The 16,196-nt window shown below is 37.9% G+C and overlaps 1 protein-coding gene across 2 annotated transcripts in view; it reads left to right on the top strand.

The window, feature by feature from the left end:
- PPARGC1A (PPARG coactivator 1 alpha) overlaps positions 1 to 16,196 on the top strand; it is a 563,553-nt gene that overhangs the window by 479,143 nt on the left and 68,214 nt on the right. For both annotated transcript variants that reach the window (XM_019480208.2, XM_019480212.2), the window contains exon 2: positions 4,882 to 5,061. In XM_019480208.2, coding sequence (XP_019335753.1) covers positions 4,882 to 5,061 — 180 coding nt within the window. The remainder of the gene's footprint in view (positions 1 to 4,881; positions 5,062 to 16,196) is intronic.

The raw sequence follows: 16,196 nt of genomic DNA, 5'->3' as shown, positions 1-16,196 counted from the left end.
TCTAGTAAGTTTGCTATTTTAAGGTTACTCTATGATGCCTTGAGCAAATCAAAGCTTAGCTGCTGTCATCAGTATCTCCTGCAGTTGGAAACTATTTTCATGTGCCTTTGGCTCGCTTTCCAGTCATATGCAATATTTATGCTCTAAGATATTGATATGAATCAGTGTCTGAAGTCTTTCCAGTGGCGTTTAGTGGCCTGGTTGGAAAAATGCCATAGCTATTTATAAGATTAAGATTTTTTTTTAATTTTAAAAAGTTAAAATTAACAATTGGTTTCATGTGCTGATTGCTTTTTCACTATATTCTGTTCAGGATTTTTTCTCGTTTAGCAGCTGCACAATTCAGACACACACAGAGAAGGATGAATACCTTGTTGTTTTGTTTTAAATGCCTTTAAAAAAGATTACAGGAAATAAAATGTTGCTTTACTTGTAATTGTTGTATTGGATGATTGCATTGTAGTTGGTGTCCCATAGGATAAGGTTTTCAGTTAATTCAAGTAGTTCAACAAATGGTTAAATTCTACTGTACAACAGAGACAACAGGATGAACCATGAGAATAGAGTTTATGCAGGACTGTGAGAGCTGCTGCTGCTGCCGCTGCTTGTGTAAAAATAGACGGCAATACATCAAATCCACAGCTTCTGCTGGCTACAATTCATAAAGGAAAAAAGCAAGCAGTTCTCTCGTAATCCCTGGAGTATAAAGTGAGGTTGAGGATTTCTGCATGTTTGCATTCAGCAAAATGGAGTGTTATCTGAAAGTTCTGGCAACTTGTGAAGCAAGGGAAACTTTCTTTGGATCCCATTGAGATGAATACAAAATACAGACCAGCTCAAAGGAATTAAGCTGTCCCTAGGAGTTTGGAATATGTACTTGAAATGCTCCCCTTAGGCAATAGGAAAAGAAAAAATGTTACATGTGATGCTTTTTAAATGAGATGTCCTGGTGGTGCAGAGATACCCATCTAAAGTAAAATGTTACAGGGTTCTCCCTTCGTATGGTTGCATTTTCCTCTCCAGCGAAGCATGCATCAGATTCTTGACTTTTTCTGTCATGTTTTAAATATTTGGCGCTCACCATTGCTTTCACTGCTTTCTGTTTGCATATTGTAATTGCTCTTATCTTGTTTTGATTTCTTGGTAAAGTGGAATAGATATGGATAATTCATATGTCCTGTAGCTATTATGAGTCAAGGCTGTAAGTGGATGACTTTCTGGCTCCAAAGTCCTAATTGTTTCTGAGTAGCTGGAGTATCCTGTGGGTTGTTGTCTGGCTTGCAGCATGGGTCTCAGCTGCTGTAGCTTCATTTTTCCATCATGTATTATTCCTAATGCTGCTAGTAGCTGATTGAGGAACCAGCTTATATGGAAATATTGAAGATTTATTTTAATCACCAGAGTTCCTTCAGTAATTTCAAGCTAGTAACAGAATAGATAATATGGAGCAATGGGGGTTTTTTTTCTTCCATAGAGAAAAAGGTTTGATCTTCATATTAATTGTGTGGTGGATGGATTAGCTGTTGGTAGAATTTTACCAACTGTCTGCTGCGTTGCACTTTGTGTAGCAACATAGCATGGTGTGTGTGTGCTTCTCTGGCTCTGGGGATCACCTTTACTGATCTAAAATATTACAAACAGCAGGTACTGTAGGCAGCTTTCATTTTTTGAATCATTAATGTTTGCTGTCAACTTAAAATGCATTATACCCTCTTGCACATAATGACAGGATGGCGTGTTGCTTAATAAAGGCCTGCATCACTATAGCTGATCAGCGTCCCCAGTGTTTCACAGTTTAATGAAGGTGATATACAGTAAGGTTGCAAAGACTGATAGAGAGAATCCACATGACACACATTCTGTCAAGTCTGTCATTCTTTCCTGGGTTCATCCCGTTTCCTATTTTAAAAAACTCGTTAAAAATAAAACAAAGATTATTTTTGTTAATATACTTAATATGGCACAAGTCCAGTCTTTTTTTTTTAATTTACCTACAAAGGCAAAAAATGTCTAAAAGGTTAATGGAGAATTATACTTAATTATAATGATTCATTATCATCAGTACAGTTAAGCTAATTTATTGTTTGCTCCTGAACTAAGAAACAAAAGGAAGTTGGAATGAAATAATGCATAATAATTAGCCTTTTGCGTTTAGTGACTGCTTTATCCTCTTAAATCGTATTATAAAATTTAGGATATCATTATAAAATAGCTATCATGTGAAATAACTGTTGGAAGAGAGTAAAATGTACTGGAGCAATGCAGGCACACCTGTTACAGATGTATAGGCAAAGAGTAAATATCAACATGTCAGATGAGGACAGTTTTAGGACTTGGACTGTTAAATCTGGCATCCACCAAAGGCCAAATATAAATTAATAACAGGAACACTTGCTTCTAATCTGAGACACATTAGTAGCATTATGCCATATTCAGAAACATTGATTTTATTATCATGTCCACATTGGCAAGAGCATATGTACTTCATTTTAGTGAATACATTTTTAAGTGACATTGCAGTCATTATATACAAATGAAAGTTGCAACAGGCATTTTTTAAATACAGCTGTTTTTATTCCTGCTTTAAAGTGTCCACTGCAAGACTTTAAAATGCATATAATCAAAGACATAACATGTTTAACTAGGTGATGTGGAGACAGAAGCTATTTTTACAAATGAAGGCAGTAACAGATCAGCAGGATAGTTTAGAAGTCTACAGCATCAGTTTTAAACCACTGACCTCTGCAACACAAACCTGGGAATGATGCTGAGAATCTACCTTTTCAGTCAAAAACTAGATTATCCTTTAATGAGATCACAGATTTCATCTGTGCATCTAAAAAGGTCATCTCTGCATTATAAGATTGTTGCTGGAAGGTTATGTCACCATTAGAAAAGGGGGAAGCTTTTAATTTTTTTCTTTGTATTTTTATATGACCAAAATGAAAACCTAGTAAATTTCAGCATCCAAAACATTATCCAAGGGAGGCTTTGGCCTGTTGAAGTTTGGAGTCCTTGTAATAGAATTAAAAGCCAGTGATATTTCAAAGGCTCACCTTGCAACCCCTGAGTTTCTGTGCCTCTTGGCCTATTCCACAAGTATCCCACTAGACCTGTGGAAGTTGTAAGGTAAATTATATATCCCACCAGCTGCACTGAGTCTTTATGCCATTAGATACAAAGTGTTTGCTCATGATTATGCTGCTGCATACAGCCTATGCAGTACAGACTTACCAAGAGTCACAGAAATGAAATATCTCAATGAGATTTATCTTATTCCAGGCTGCCTTCAGCAGCTCTCTTTTATATGACTGTGAAAGGTGGTACTTTCAAGAGAGACATAGCAGACATGGAGTAAACCACATCCTGGGTTCTTGTCCTGTAAACACCTCACTGGATGGTGGTACTTCTTGGAGTGCTTTCAATACAAATAGAAATTAGGAAATCATTCAGACTACCCAATCAGCTGACTGTAGTCCGTGAGTACTTGGTGTTTAGATTTTCTGTTTGGTCCATCTTTAACATTAGCACAAGTTGACAAAGCCACAAATAACTGGTTGAAAGTGGTAAGAACTTCACTCTTGACTGGCATTGTTATGGCTTTTAACAACTTAGTTGCCGGATAGTGAAGTGGTTTTTAACTACTTAATTATTGATGCAGCTTCTAAATAGAGGAGTCCAATGCCTTTTTTGCTGCAAACATGGAACTTCAAAGAAGGTCTACAAGAGCACATGGTGGAGCAATGGAAGTACTTGCTGCAGTAACACATTGACTACTGAGTGGGGGATACCAAGTAGGGCCATGGTAACACTGAAGTGGTGGGCTTCAGTTTTTTATATTTTATGACTTCTTCCACGTCTTGTTACACATTTTCTACAATTAGGAAGTGGTTCGGGTAGCATTTTAATATTGTTGTGCTACCAGGGAAACATAATATAAAAATACATATTTTAGCTGAATTGATATGTAAATGACTGTTAATGATTTATGAAAGAAAACCAATTATGGATTTATAGTAATGAAATCAGTGTTGTTTTTATATAAATAGATATGAAATTCACCCCAGTAAAGAGAGCCTGTGCAGTTGAAACCCCACTTAATCTTTTCAAGTTCTGAGATGCAGTGTCGTACTAGCCTCTACTCTAGGGTTGGCCAAAGGAAAATTCCCTTTTAGTACATCTAATAAAGCCACTGCTAGCAGACTCTGAGGACTGAGGAAATTTGAGCAGCTTTGTTAAGTGGGTGCAGAGATTTATGTCCTGGTTAGGAAGGCACAAGATCTCAGGAGATTTGGGGAAGTGCACAGAGCAGTATCTGCTGCTGCATTCTTCAGTGGTGTGTAGCATATATATGATGGCCACTAGTTTGGGACAGAGCTGGGGAGCTGAGTTTCCACAACTTTCTTTAAAGAATTGGCTGGTGTAGCTGCAGAGTGCAATAGATTCCGAACATCATGTGGATTGGGAAGGATGTGCAACAGATTGACCAGTGGATACCTTCCTAGCTATACTAGTTTCTTTCTACTGACTGAGACAAGAGAGAGAGAGGGCTACATCTTGGCCTTGTCTGCTGGGATTACTAATTTTGCAAATACTAGGGTCTCCAGTGAATATAAGGAATTGGGTAGTAGTTGGTTATTGCTGAAGGGTGTGATGGAGAATATAACTTACACCCTCATCAGCTGCCCATCCCTACCTCAACTTTGCTCACCTTTGCTGGACTAGTTATAATTGAATGTTTGGTGTTTCTTTCAGAAAGTAAACTCGAATGACCTTCTTTATGGAACAAGTGACTTGAGGTTTAATTCTCATCACATGCTACTGTGGTTAATAAATTCTTGTAATTAATGAAACTACGTGTTTCTATGTTTCTTCCTGCAGTGTGCTGCTCTGGTTGGTGAAGACCAGCCTCTTTGCCCAGATCTCCCAGAACTTGACCTCTCCGAACTAGATGTGAATGATTTGGATGCAGACAGCTTTCTGGGTGGACTCAAGTGGTACAGCGACCAATCAGAAGTTATTTCCAATCAGTACAACAATGAATCATCAAATATATTTGAGGTAAGGGAAGCCTGTACAAGAGTACATTTCAGATGACTTCGTGTTTCTACCAGGTGGTCTTGTGTATGAAGAAGAGTCAGTAGATGTTGAAGGTCAACTATGACATCTGGTGTGGCCTCTAACTGATGCTTTTAATCCTTGTGATCCAAAGCAGGCCTATGATCTGGAGAGAGAAAATCTTGGAAAGAATAAAACAGAAATTTGATTTTTGAAATGAAAGGGACCAGGGTATGTTGCACTATGGCATAACACTGAGCTATTTCAAAATAGTCAGTTACAAAGGAAAAACAAAAGTTAAAACCTGTTTGTCATCTCCATTCACATTCCTCAGAAAGAAACAAAGTGGAATACAGTATCTAGTGATGGATCATTAAGGTTTATACCTTATTTCACCTGGAGGCTCCAGTTGGGGCCTTATTACACAAGGAAATGTGTACTCACTTAACAAAACAACCTCACAATGTAAGTACAAAATGAGACAGATTGGGGGAGAGCATAAGGTAACAGTGAGATTATTATGATTTTGCTTCACAAGCAACAGTACGAGCATATTAGATAGATAGTCACTTGGGGTGTTTTATAGACATCATGGCTGTGGGCAATTTAAAGTCAGAGTTGAAGGGTTTTAGGAGAGATTTGAATACTCTCTTTAAAATACTGCCTTGAGAATCAAGGTATATAATGGGTACTTCAGACCCTTATATCCCCACCCCCACCCCTCTCGTTTTCTGGTAAGAACTCAAGATTCTCCACTCTGTAATTATGGGACTACCATGCCTCTTTTGAACTGTAAGGTTTTTCCTCCTAGGTGGTAATAAATACAGTTGGTCCCTCTCTTGCTGGGAAATTGGGCAATAAATTGATTAGCTGGCAGGAAGATCTTGTGCAATGATAAGCTATCACCTCGTCACCCCTACCTTCCAGATCAGATGCATGGAAGTACTCCTGGTCCACTTCTCTGGGAAGTCCCCAAATTAAGCAATAGTATATTCGAGAGCTACTCAATATGAACTGTTAAAATACAATAAAAAGCACTTAAAGGTGAAATGTATCTGGTTAGGAAAATTTAGGCCAAATTCTTCCCATGTACACAGGTATAAATGTAGTCAATGAAGTTTCTCTGGACTGTGGTTGAGAACAGAGACAGGCCCTCTGAACCTAATATGTCTAGCACTCATAGTACTGTAACTTAGGACTATTTCCCTGGAGTTATCCTGGTATGAAACTAGTGTATATAAGAGCAAAAGCAGATCTTCCATCTCCAAAAGAAAATAGGGAAATTTGAAGCATTCAATATTATATTTTGAGAGGCTTCAAAAAGCTGTACTTGAATTTCAGTCATAGTAACCAAGTCTCACATCACCACTGGACTGCTCGGTGTGGAACTTTTATAGGATCAGGAGCTAATATGTTTGTAGCCAATGTCTGAATATTGTTGGGTAAGGAAAAGTTTTTTAGCTAGAACTCATGCTCAAAAGAGGAGCGTATTCTCCCTAAATTCTTGACCTCCTTCCTTGGGCAGGGTAAAATCAGCAAAGAATTTAGATCTATAAAAATTAAGGTCTTGATTCTGTGAGGTACATGAGCTTATGCCAAACTATAAGCATATGAGTTATCCTAGTAAGGGGATTACTTAAAGTGATTCAGTGCTTAAATTTATATAAGATAGAGCTGCCCTTTCTTGTGTGAGTTGATCATATTCCTGAAGATCAAAACCCCCCCCCCCCCCCCCAAAAAAAAACTCTGATTTGCTGCTTAGCTATAAAATGACATTGGCTCTTATTGTGGTGATTAATATTAGGGTGTACAGCAATAGTGTTCAACAAACAGCGCTACATGAAATGCATCTGGGCATTTGTATCAAGTGCATCAAGGCAAAAATTGTTGTGTAGGAAACCATGACTTGATAGTGAAATATATTACAACTTTCTTACTGGGAAATTCTGCTGTCGTTTTCACAAATGCTCAGATTTCATGGAGTTCACTGACTTCAAATACTTAGTGATTGCATCTACATGTGTGCTTTACTGCAGTGTTGACTAATTAACTCTGCAGTAAAGTGTCACCATCTACACATGTTGGTTTTAGAGTGCTGTAAATTAATTAACTCTGCTGTAAGATAGTACTGTCACATTGGGTCACTGTTAGGGACAATACTGTCTTACAGTGGAGTACTTGCATGCACTGAAATGCACATGTAGATGGTGACAGGGGCTGGTTGGAGCATGACAGTGCTAAAGTGCAGTTATGTGAGTATACATTGTCTTGTGTCCCTGCCACTTAGTTCTGCACAGTAGCACCCTCGTGTCCCAGCCAGCCCCTCCGCTATCCGACACTGCCACCCAGAGCCTGGGGCTGATCCCCCATGTCCCCTGCCAGCCTGCTGCTGCTCTGTCCTGACTCAAACTGCTGTGGTCCCAGGCACACGTGTAGATGTTGCACCCAGGAGCAGCTGACTCTGGTGCAAACTGTGCTGGAGTTTATCATAGTGTCTTCATGGAATGTGTAGATGCACCCATTGAACCATTTTAACATAGGCCAAAGTTTGGTCCAGAGAATACTTGCTTTCAGGAGCATGTTATTCTCTAATGATACTTTGCAATAAGACAACACTAGATATTAGTTCATATTGTGGCTTTTATGTTACAGCCACATTAGGGAGGCGTCCTACACCATGGGTTAACAGGTAGTTTACTAAGAGAGGGCACATCGAGCATGAAATCACAGACCTTTAAGATGAATAGACTGGCTCCAACAATGGGCTGTAGCTGGTAACAGACATGAGACAAAGGCAGAACCATGACTTGTCCCAGCAGACCTCTTTTATGATGTCAAGGGCTGTTGGCACTAAAAACCTTTCCCACCTAACTTTTAGATATGACAGTCACAGAATTCTTGCTGTCCATATGAGGAGGTTCAGTTGTCTTTTCACCTCATTGCACATGTGTTCCTGCCCATGTAGATTGTGGCCCACTGTGTATAGAACTATCGTGTACATGCAATTCAGCTTGTGAAGACTGGATTGGCTTAAGGCTACTAACATTGAATATCTTGGTAACGTTAATCATTTCCATCCTTACCTATCTTTGTCATCATTTTGCTTCTAGGAAGGGTGAAATAAAGTTGTATATCCAATCGTAATTCCACATTCTGCAAGTATACGTGTAGCTCTATGTCTGGTTCCTTCAGCCTCTTAACATGGCACCTGGGGGACTGTTCAAGAATAATACAACATATGTTCTTTTTTTGAAGATTATCTCTAAAATGCCCTGAGATGAATTAGTTGTGGTAGTTCACAGAACTCTACCCAGTCTCCTACTTGATAATCTCTGGATTTTTTTCCATACTTCAAGCCTTTATTTTTAAACAAGGCAGCATTTTATCTTGGTCATCCTGGAGTTGTGTAGCTTGTAAACCTCAAACTTTTAACTGAGAGCTGATACAGACACTTGAAATATGCTCCAATTATTTTCAAAACAAAATAGCAACAAATGCAAGCATTACCACAGTAAACAAAAATGTAATCGTATTCCTGATGCTACAGAAACATAGAAAAAATAGAGCAGGAGGGGACCTCAGAGGGTCTTTTCATCCAAATCCGTGGTCTAAATAAGAGCCAAAGTTTTCAGAAAGAGTTCTTAAAGTTTGAGGTACCTGAATGTTTTAAGTGTCCAACTTGAGGCCTCTTTAAATAGTTTTATATTATAGAAGGTGAGTGCAAAATCCGTTCCAAAAATCAGATCTCTTTAAGATGTGTGAATCTATGTACCCACAAGCTCAATCATACCAAAGGCATTTCCCCTGAAAATATCAGTATGTCTGAAATTTGTGTACAATAGAGATTATTAATAATTGTAATAGTGTCTAGGGACTAACTAAAAACAAGGCACCCTATGGTAGACACTGTATAAACAGAGTAGGAGACAGTCTCAACCCTGAAGAGTTTCCTATCTAAATATGATGAAATGATACAGTCATCTATATAGTGGGGTTTCTTTGATTCATCAGTGCTTTACTCTACTTTTATACCAGGGTAGATTAAGTTACTTTTTGTTTTTTCCCCCTACATGGATGCTTGTGTTCCTTATCCATGTGTGTGACTCTGCATGCTAAAAACTAAGTTCTTTTTCTATTCAGAGCTTGGCAACCTCTGATTTTTTTAAAATTTTTTGCTCACTTTTTTTTTCTGTTTTTGCACACAATTCTGTCCATTTGAAATGTATGCTAAGAGAGCCTTTACCCCTCAGGGCACTGTCTATTGACATAGGCTTGTGCAAGTAAATAGTTAACAAGCTACACAAGACCAGTTATATAGCTGCCTTTCTTCATCATTCACTTTCATGATTTCCTTTTGTAAAGGAATCAGACCTTAAAAATTATATTTGTAGAAAACTGATTCAGCTGCCTTTTTTAAAAAATATGAAAATGTTTTCAACTCTTGAAGTCAGTGCTATGTGAAATGTGGAGACCTGTAGACCTTTAGGTAATATAAATTAGAAGGCATTTTTGTGTTCTTCCTTTGGAGATGAAAATTATTACCTCCTGAGGTGTTCTTCAAATATATTGTACTCTATTATATAAGGCTAGTCATATTTAAAATTATTTATGACCAGTGCACAGCGTTTGCAGAGGTTAAGCATATACAGTAGATACGTATATATTGCCTGCACAATTCACAAATAGATCAATGGATGTAATCTGAAATGAGAAAGTGTGGTCTATAGGCTGATAGGCAATAGCCAATTAAAGTCTAATTGAGCTATGTAGTATTATAAAGAATTTGCAAGTTCAGTGTTCTAATATCTGAAAGAACATTTTTCACCTTAAACAGATTTAGAAAGGCCTGAATTGCTTGTTCTGCTCTGGATTTAATTCCACTTTAAAAATTATATATAGTCTAGAATTGCTCAGTATGTTTGTTTGTTTTTATTTTTAATTGTTCATCATAGGCATGTTCCAATTTACTTTCAGGACTGTGCTGGGGTGATGTATATTTGGAAAGCTGAATAGGCTACTGTGTTTCACTGGTGACTGCCAAAAGTACTGTGTTACAAGCAATGAGAATGAGGGACGGAATGAGATCCACAATGGAATGCAGACTCTTTATTCTTGGCAAAGGGGAAATATATGAAGATAAATGGCTCCTTATCCAGTTGGAATGGTTTGAATCAAGAAGATGATGTAGGCTTTTAACATCATCAGGGTAATTTGCATTAGTTCAGATTATAAACTCTAATAATCTGTGGTGCTGCCAGTCCCTTTTACTACCGCAAGTTATTCATTCAAGGTTTGCAGCCAGATTGATTAATGAATTACCAGATCTTGCGTAAAATGACTTTTAAACAACCACCAATGTTTTCTTTGCCAGTCTTGTGACTGGTGTTAATGGGTTTCCAGAGGACTGAACCTCTATAGATTTTTCTGAACTGGCCTCTTCCAGCATTTTTTCCACTTCTTAATTTTCTTCAAAACTAGTAGCCCAGGGCAGGCAGTTCAAGGAGATATAATCTTGGGGAAAAAAAGACATAGTAGTCAAATCCTTGATGGCTGATGCCCTTCAGTGCCAAATCAGCATGATTTATCATAGCCATCTATTCAGCACAACAGAGTCTAGAGGTGAGCTGCATGGTGTACCTCACACAATATGCATAACTAGAGCTCTGAACTTTGAAGGAAAGCCTCAGAGCTATTTGCAAAGTGCTGGTGCTTAGTGAATACTAAATTACATTTAGGAAATAGTCTACTGCTACCAGTTATACTTCATTTTTATTCTTGACACAGACACCTAAATCAGAGAACAGTAACATTTCAGAGATTATGGAAGCAGTTTGGGTATGTTCCAACACTATAATAGGATCAGAATTTTAAGGCCTTTTTTATTATTACCAATAGTCACTTAGTTTCTACTGCAGTGTACTTTGTAGGGAATTACAGCTTTTACTAAAAAGATTAAAATGCTATTATGCAAATGATTGCAGTATGTTATTATGTTTACAAATTAACATCCATGGCTCAACACACAAATTAACTAACTATTCCATCTATATTATTAAGGATTTAATAAAGTAACTGTTGATAAAAATGGGGAGCTCAGAACAGTTAATAGGAACTGATTGTGATTTAACATAGAACTTAAACATTGTGTTTAATGTTCTAGATGGTATAATGGCAGAATAAAGCTTATCAAAGTGCTTAAAAGAATTGAGATTGTGTGAACAGCATAGCAGCCTGTCTGAGGCCTTAGTGAGCTCTGGGCAATAGCGTATACTGAGCAACATATCAGTAAATCTGAGGGTAAAGTGAGCGCTGTCTTATACCAATATATAGTTTATTGTATTAATAGGTTGTTTACTCCAAGTATAACTAATATATGTTAAATGCTGAATATACGGTATGCATATCCAGATTACTTAGCAATTTACGCCTCCAAAATGTTTCTCATAATGAAATTTTGCTATGGCAAATGGAGTTTCACTGCAGAGAGTATCACTGTACAACAAAAGAGGAGAAGGGTGAGTTCAGACTGAGATGGCTTTACAAACAGGGCTGCAAATTGCTATTCCTAGCAGTTCATAAGAAATCATAAAAACAAGCAGATAAGAGCCACCAAGGTCCTAGAGAAATAAATGTACAGTATGTGGTTACAGGGTAGATTTAGTAGAGGAACAGACAACATAGTAGGTTTAATACAACAATAAACATAAAAGGCAGAAGATGCAGATTTGGGATAGAAAACTTTATAAGAACAATAAAAGATAACAGTCCTATAATAAAAAAGTATTCTGAGCTAGGAGAAAGACCCTCCTCTGTTCCAATGAAGAAGAACAGAGAATATACAGCGAAAAGCAAGAGTTTTACATTGATGATAATACAGGAGTCACAAATTCCTTTTGCAAAGATGTTTTCTTTTGCAAATGTCCTTGTCTTGGGTTGTATACTGCCAGTGGGGCCAGTCTTTTTGGCAGGTGTGCCACAAATAAAGCAGTGCACCCTCCCCAAGTGTTACTATGATCACCTCTCCCTGCCATATCTGCTGCTCCACTTTCTCCTCCCCACCTTGTGCTCCCTGCTGATCTGCTGCTCTTCTTTCCATTCCGTGCCCTATCAGCTACCCTGCTGCCTGCCTCCTCCCTAATCTGTCATGTGCCAGACACACAGAGGCTACCCATGCCACTTGTGGCACCCGTGCTGTAGGTTGACCGCCCCTAGTTATAGGAATGAGATTGATACATAGTACAATATATCTTTCAAGCCCTGAGTCCACAAATTTGGAGGGTCTTTGCAAGAACATTATAACTTTCTGGAAGTCCTTTGTAAATTATAATCCACCACAAACTTTCCTGGCATTTAAAAACTCTCAAGCAGTAAGTGCAATTTATTTTGTTCAAAGCAGCTACTATGTTGTTGGGAAGAGTTTATGCAAATTTTCTATATCTAGCTTTAGCAAGGTGTGTTGTTTCTCCAACTCTCTTTCCCAATTGGACAAATGGTGCTGTTTTGTACTAGTCCAAATTTGTCTCTGTTAATGTGAGCCCTTGCAAATTGGTGGAAATCTTCAGGCAAAAAGAACTCCTGAACAAACAAAACAACGTTGCTTTGAGAGCTTATTGTTTGATGGCTTAATGGCCTCATACCATTCTCAGGCAAAGAAGAAAGTGCAAATGATCTCCTGCACAGCTCTTCTCTGCTGCCATTTCACTGCATTTGCCAATGCTTCACCCAAAGTGGCCAAGGTTTAAAGAATATCTTTAAGCCTATCAAAGTACATGTACAGGTACCACCGTATCTTTACTCAGCTTATTGCACATCATTTTTCAGCTCATTGCACATCATTTTTACATGAGGGAAAAGTAGTAAAATAATTATATCAGAGGCCAAAGTCTTGGCCCATGTTAAAAGAGGCTCTTAAGGACACTGTGTTACACTGTGTTCCTACCAGTCACATATCTAAATACAAACTTGTGTCAGCTGCCATACAGACAAAAATGTAATAGCCTCCTTTCACATAGGTCATCTTAAATCCATTTTGGTCACAGTCACACTGCACATCTGTTTTAGTGAGATGCAGTTTCTTAAGGTGGCATTTGGACTTCATAAGCACACAAACAACCGAGCTATAAATTGCCACTGCTGGAGTTATTTTGAATAAGTGTATACTGTTTCATATTTATAATGGCAAGGCTTCATAATATTCACAGTGAATATATAACACAGATCAGTTCAACAAGCATGAAATTGTATGTTGTCAACTTGTCACATAAATAGAGCCATATTCTGGCTTACAATAATGTTGAACTAAACATTTTTTCCCTAGAATTGCAGGAAAGGGTCACAAAAAGTGGGAAGGTAGCACTTCCTTTTGTTAGAAAAAATTGTCATTGCTGTTGGCGAATAAATATTTCTGTGTGAATTTTTTTCTTTTCCTCCCCATTTGCTAAAAGAAAAAAGTTTGCTTTAGTTAGACAAATGCTAATTGGCTGAACTATTACATTTCTTTTTCCCCAATGGTTTTATTTCTAGTGTGTCTTTTTTTAATGTTGCTATTTTTGTACTGCACATCAGTGCTAATTGCTATTAAATGGTCCAACTTAACCCTGGCATGCACTCTCCCTCCTCTTCCTCCTCCTCCATCCCACTTAACATTAACTTAAGCCCATGCCAGGAGGAGAAAAATCAAGGCTAGACTTAATTTAGGGCTTTTTTTACTTTGTACCACTAAACTATTGTGTGTGTGATGACAGGGTTTGCTGAGAGCAAAATTGAATAAGAAAAGAAGTTTGGTGTTGGCTTTATACATTGCAAAACAAAAAAAATGCAAGCCTTCTTTAAAGATTGTAATAAATCCATATAAAATATATTTTAAATTAAACCTTAGTTGTACAGAATATGTAAGAGCTTATTTTCAGATATGCCTAAAACACAGAATTCCAAGTGAAGTCAGAGTTGCGAGTAAGCCATATCTGATTTTCAGCCTCTGGTTTCCACTTGTGCATGTATTGTTTTCAGCAAGAATGTATGCAAGCATGAGTACTAGTACCCATGCTTTCAAGTGGCAGCTTTTAACACGTGAACATGAAAGCCTGGTTTTAAGCCCTAAATTTGAACCTTGGCCTTGTACTGCCATCTAGGACCGAGCAGAAGGGTCAAATTTACATTATGTAAAATATATGTCTTAAAACGTTTGTTTGTCAGTAAAAGGTTTGCAGTAAAAAAAAAATATTTTCTTGGGTTCACAACCCCACTGGAAAGGTTAAAATTTGCATACACAAAAACCTATTAAGATCACTTGTACATACATCAATAAAAAGTAGCTTTAGCTATCACAAGAAGTCAGGCTGCACAGAGTTTAACAAATATAGCTTGGAATACTTTTTATGTTTTCTGACACTAAAGACTAGCAGTCTTATTTCCTAATAAGTAATGAGATAGTAATTAGCAGTTTATGATAGTGCTGAGCCTGTATGGCCAATCTTACTTTTTTTTTTATTTCTGTGAGCTCAGTCATTGTGCTTCTTTCTAAAAGCACAAAACCAGATTTTGGTTTTGTTTTAGATTCGTGCCCTTTGGACCATACTTTTTTCTGTCTTTCTTTGTTTCTTTGTTTCTTCTTTGCACAGAGGCTGGTCCCATGAGTGGAGCTTCTAGGTATTATGAAAACAGTATTACAAAAATTAGTAAGACTAGAGTCCTTTCTATGAGGAAAACCTTATAGCTTTGTGCTTCTGCGGTTATTCTGCTTGTTGATTTATTTTTTTTACACCACCAACAGCTTCTCTGAACTATAACTATCAGGTTCATCACACAAAACCTGGAAAGGCTGATTATTATCAACCACATCTCACAGAGTTAGGTATGTGGAGCTGATTCTGATGGACCACCATCTTTGGCCTGAGAATAGCCCCAGAGAATTCCCCTTATCTGTAAATGTTTCTCTTAGCGGCAAATATTCTTTGCAGTTAAACTTCTGCAGAGACTCCTTCACGCCATGTATTCATGAGAGATGAAAAAAGAATGGAATTAGTCTATAGGCTTTCCCTGTGTGTGATCTGTTTAATCTGAAAGGGGAAAAAGCAGGTGAAAAAATGTTTCCTGGTCTTCAAGATTCTTTTTTTTTTTTTTTTTAATGAAATGATAACCAGCATGTGGAGAGGCTTTTTGGCCAGAAGGGCATCCAACTTCCCAGGTGAGTTGGTAAGGGAACTCCCCTGTCGGTTCTGTCAGAGGAGGGTAAGCAGAATCCTGAGATGAAATGAAAACGACTCCCAGATGGACCGAACTCCGAGAAGGAAATAGTTTGCTGCCTTCCTAAACTGCAGAATCATAAGAGCTAAGTGCATCTTCACAAGTTTGCCTCTGAAACATCTTTGGTGAAGCAATAGCCACAACCAGGATCTTAACTTTGGTGAAGATTCTGGGAGCTTATGCAAGTCTGTTAAGCAGTCATTGAAAATGATCTTGGCTCAAAGTAGAAAACATGATGGCATAATAGGTTCCTTCCTGTTACCCTCAAGTATTTCCAGGCTCCATTGCTGGTATGCTGACAATGTTCTTCATTTTCATTTTTTTGTAGGTCTTAAATATTTTGATACAATATAGATGTAAAGCAGAAAAGAGACCCCCACCCCACTTTATTTTTCAAGTATCAGAAATAATAAAGAATGAATAAATAAAACAATCTGCACCCTTAAGTCTGTTTTATGGAATATACTATATTTTAAGACCTGACCCATTGCTTCTCCCTCCTCTCTGCCTGTTAAGAAATGGGAGACAGGGCAAATCTCTGGGAGCAATGAGGAGACTGGCATTTTGTAGACGGTTCTGAGGAGATCAGAGAATACCCAGGCATCCTATTACAAAAGGAAGAATGATTTCTGTCCTTCTAGGCAGTCGATTCCCGGGGCATGATAGACTGTTGTTCCTTTACATCTTTACTAGTACTTTGGGCATGTTTTACACTCTGGCTCTCTGGGGCTCTTACCATAGCACTTTTGGGTTTTGCTTTATTTTTTGCTTTATGTTTAGCAAGGTGCTGAGCAATTTCAGCGTGGGAAAGATAATAAAAAAGATTCTTCAGGGTTTGGCAGGGACTGAAAAACTTAATACCAAACTTTGCCACCAAGAATGTCCTCCTTTAA

The sequence above is a fragment of the Alligator mississippiensis genome, chromosome 2 (assembly GCF_030867095.1).
Source record: "Alligator mississippiensis isolate rAllMis1 chromosome 2, rAllMis1, whole genome shotgun sequence".
Lineage (NCBI taxonomy): Eukaryota > Metazoa > Chordata > Crocodylia > Alligatoridae > Alligator > Alligator mississippiensis.
This window is presented reverse-complemented; position numbering and strand designations above follow the sequence as displayed.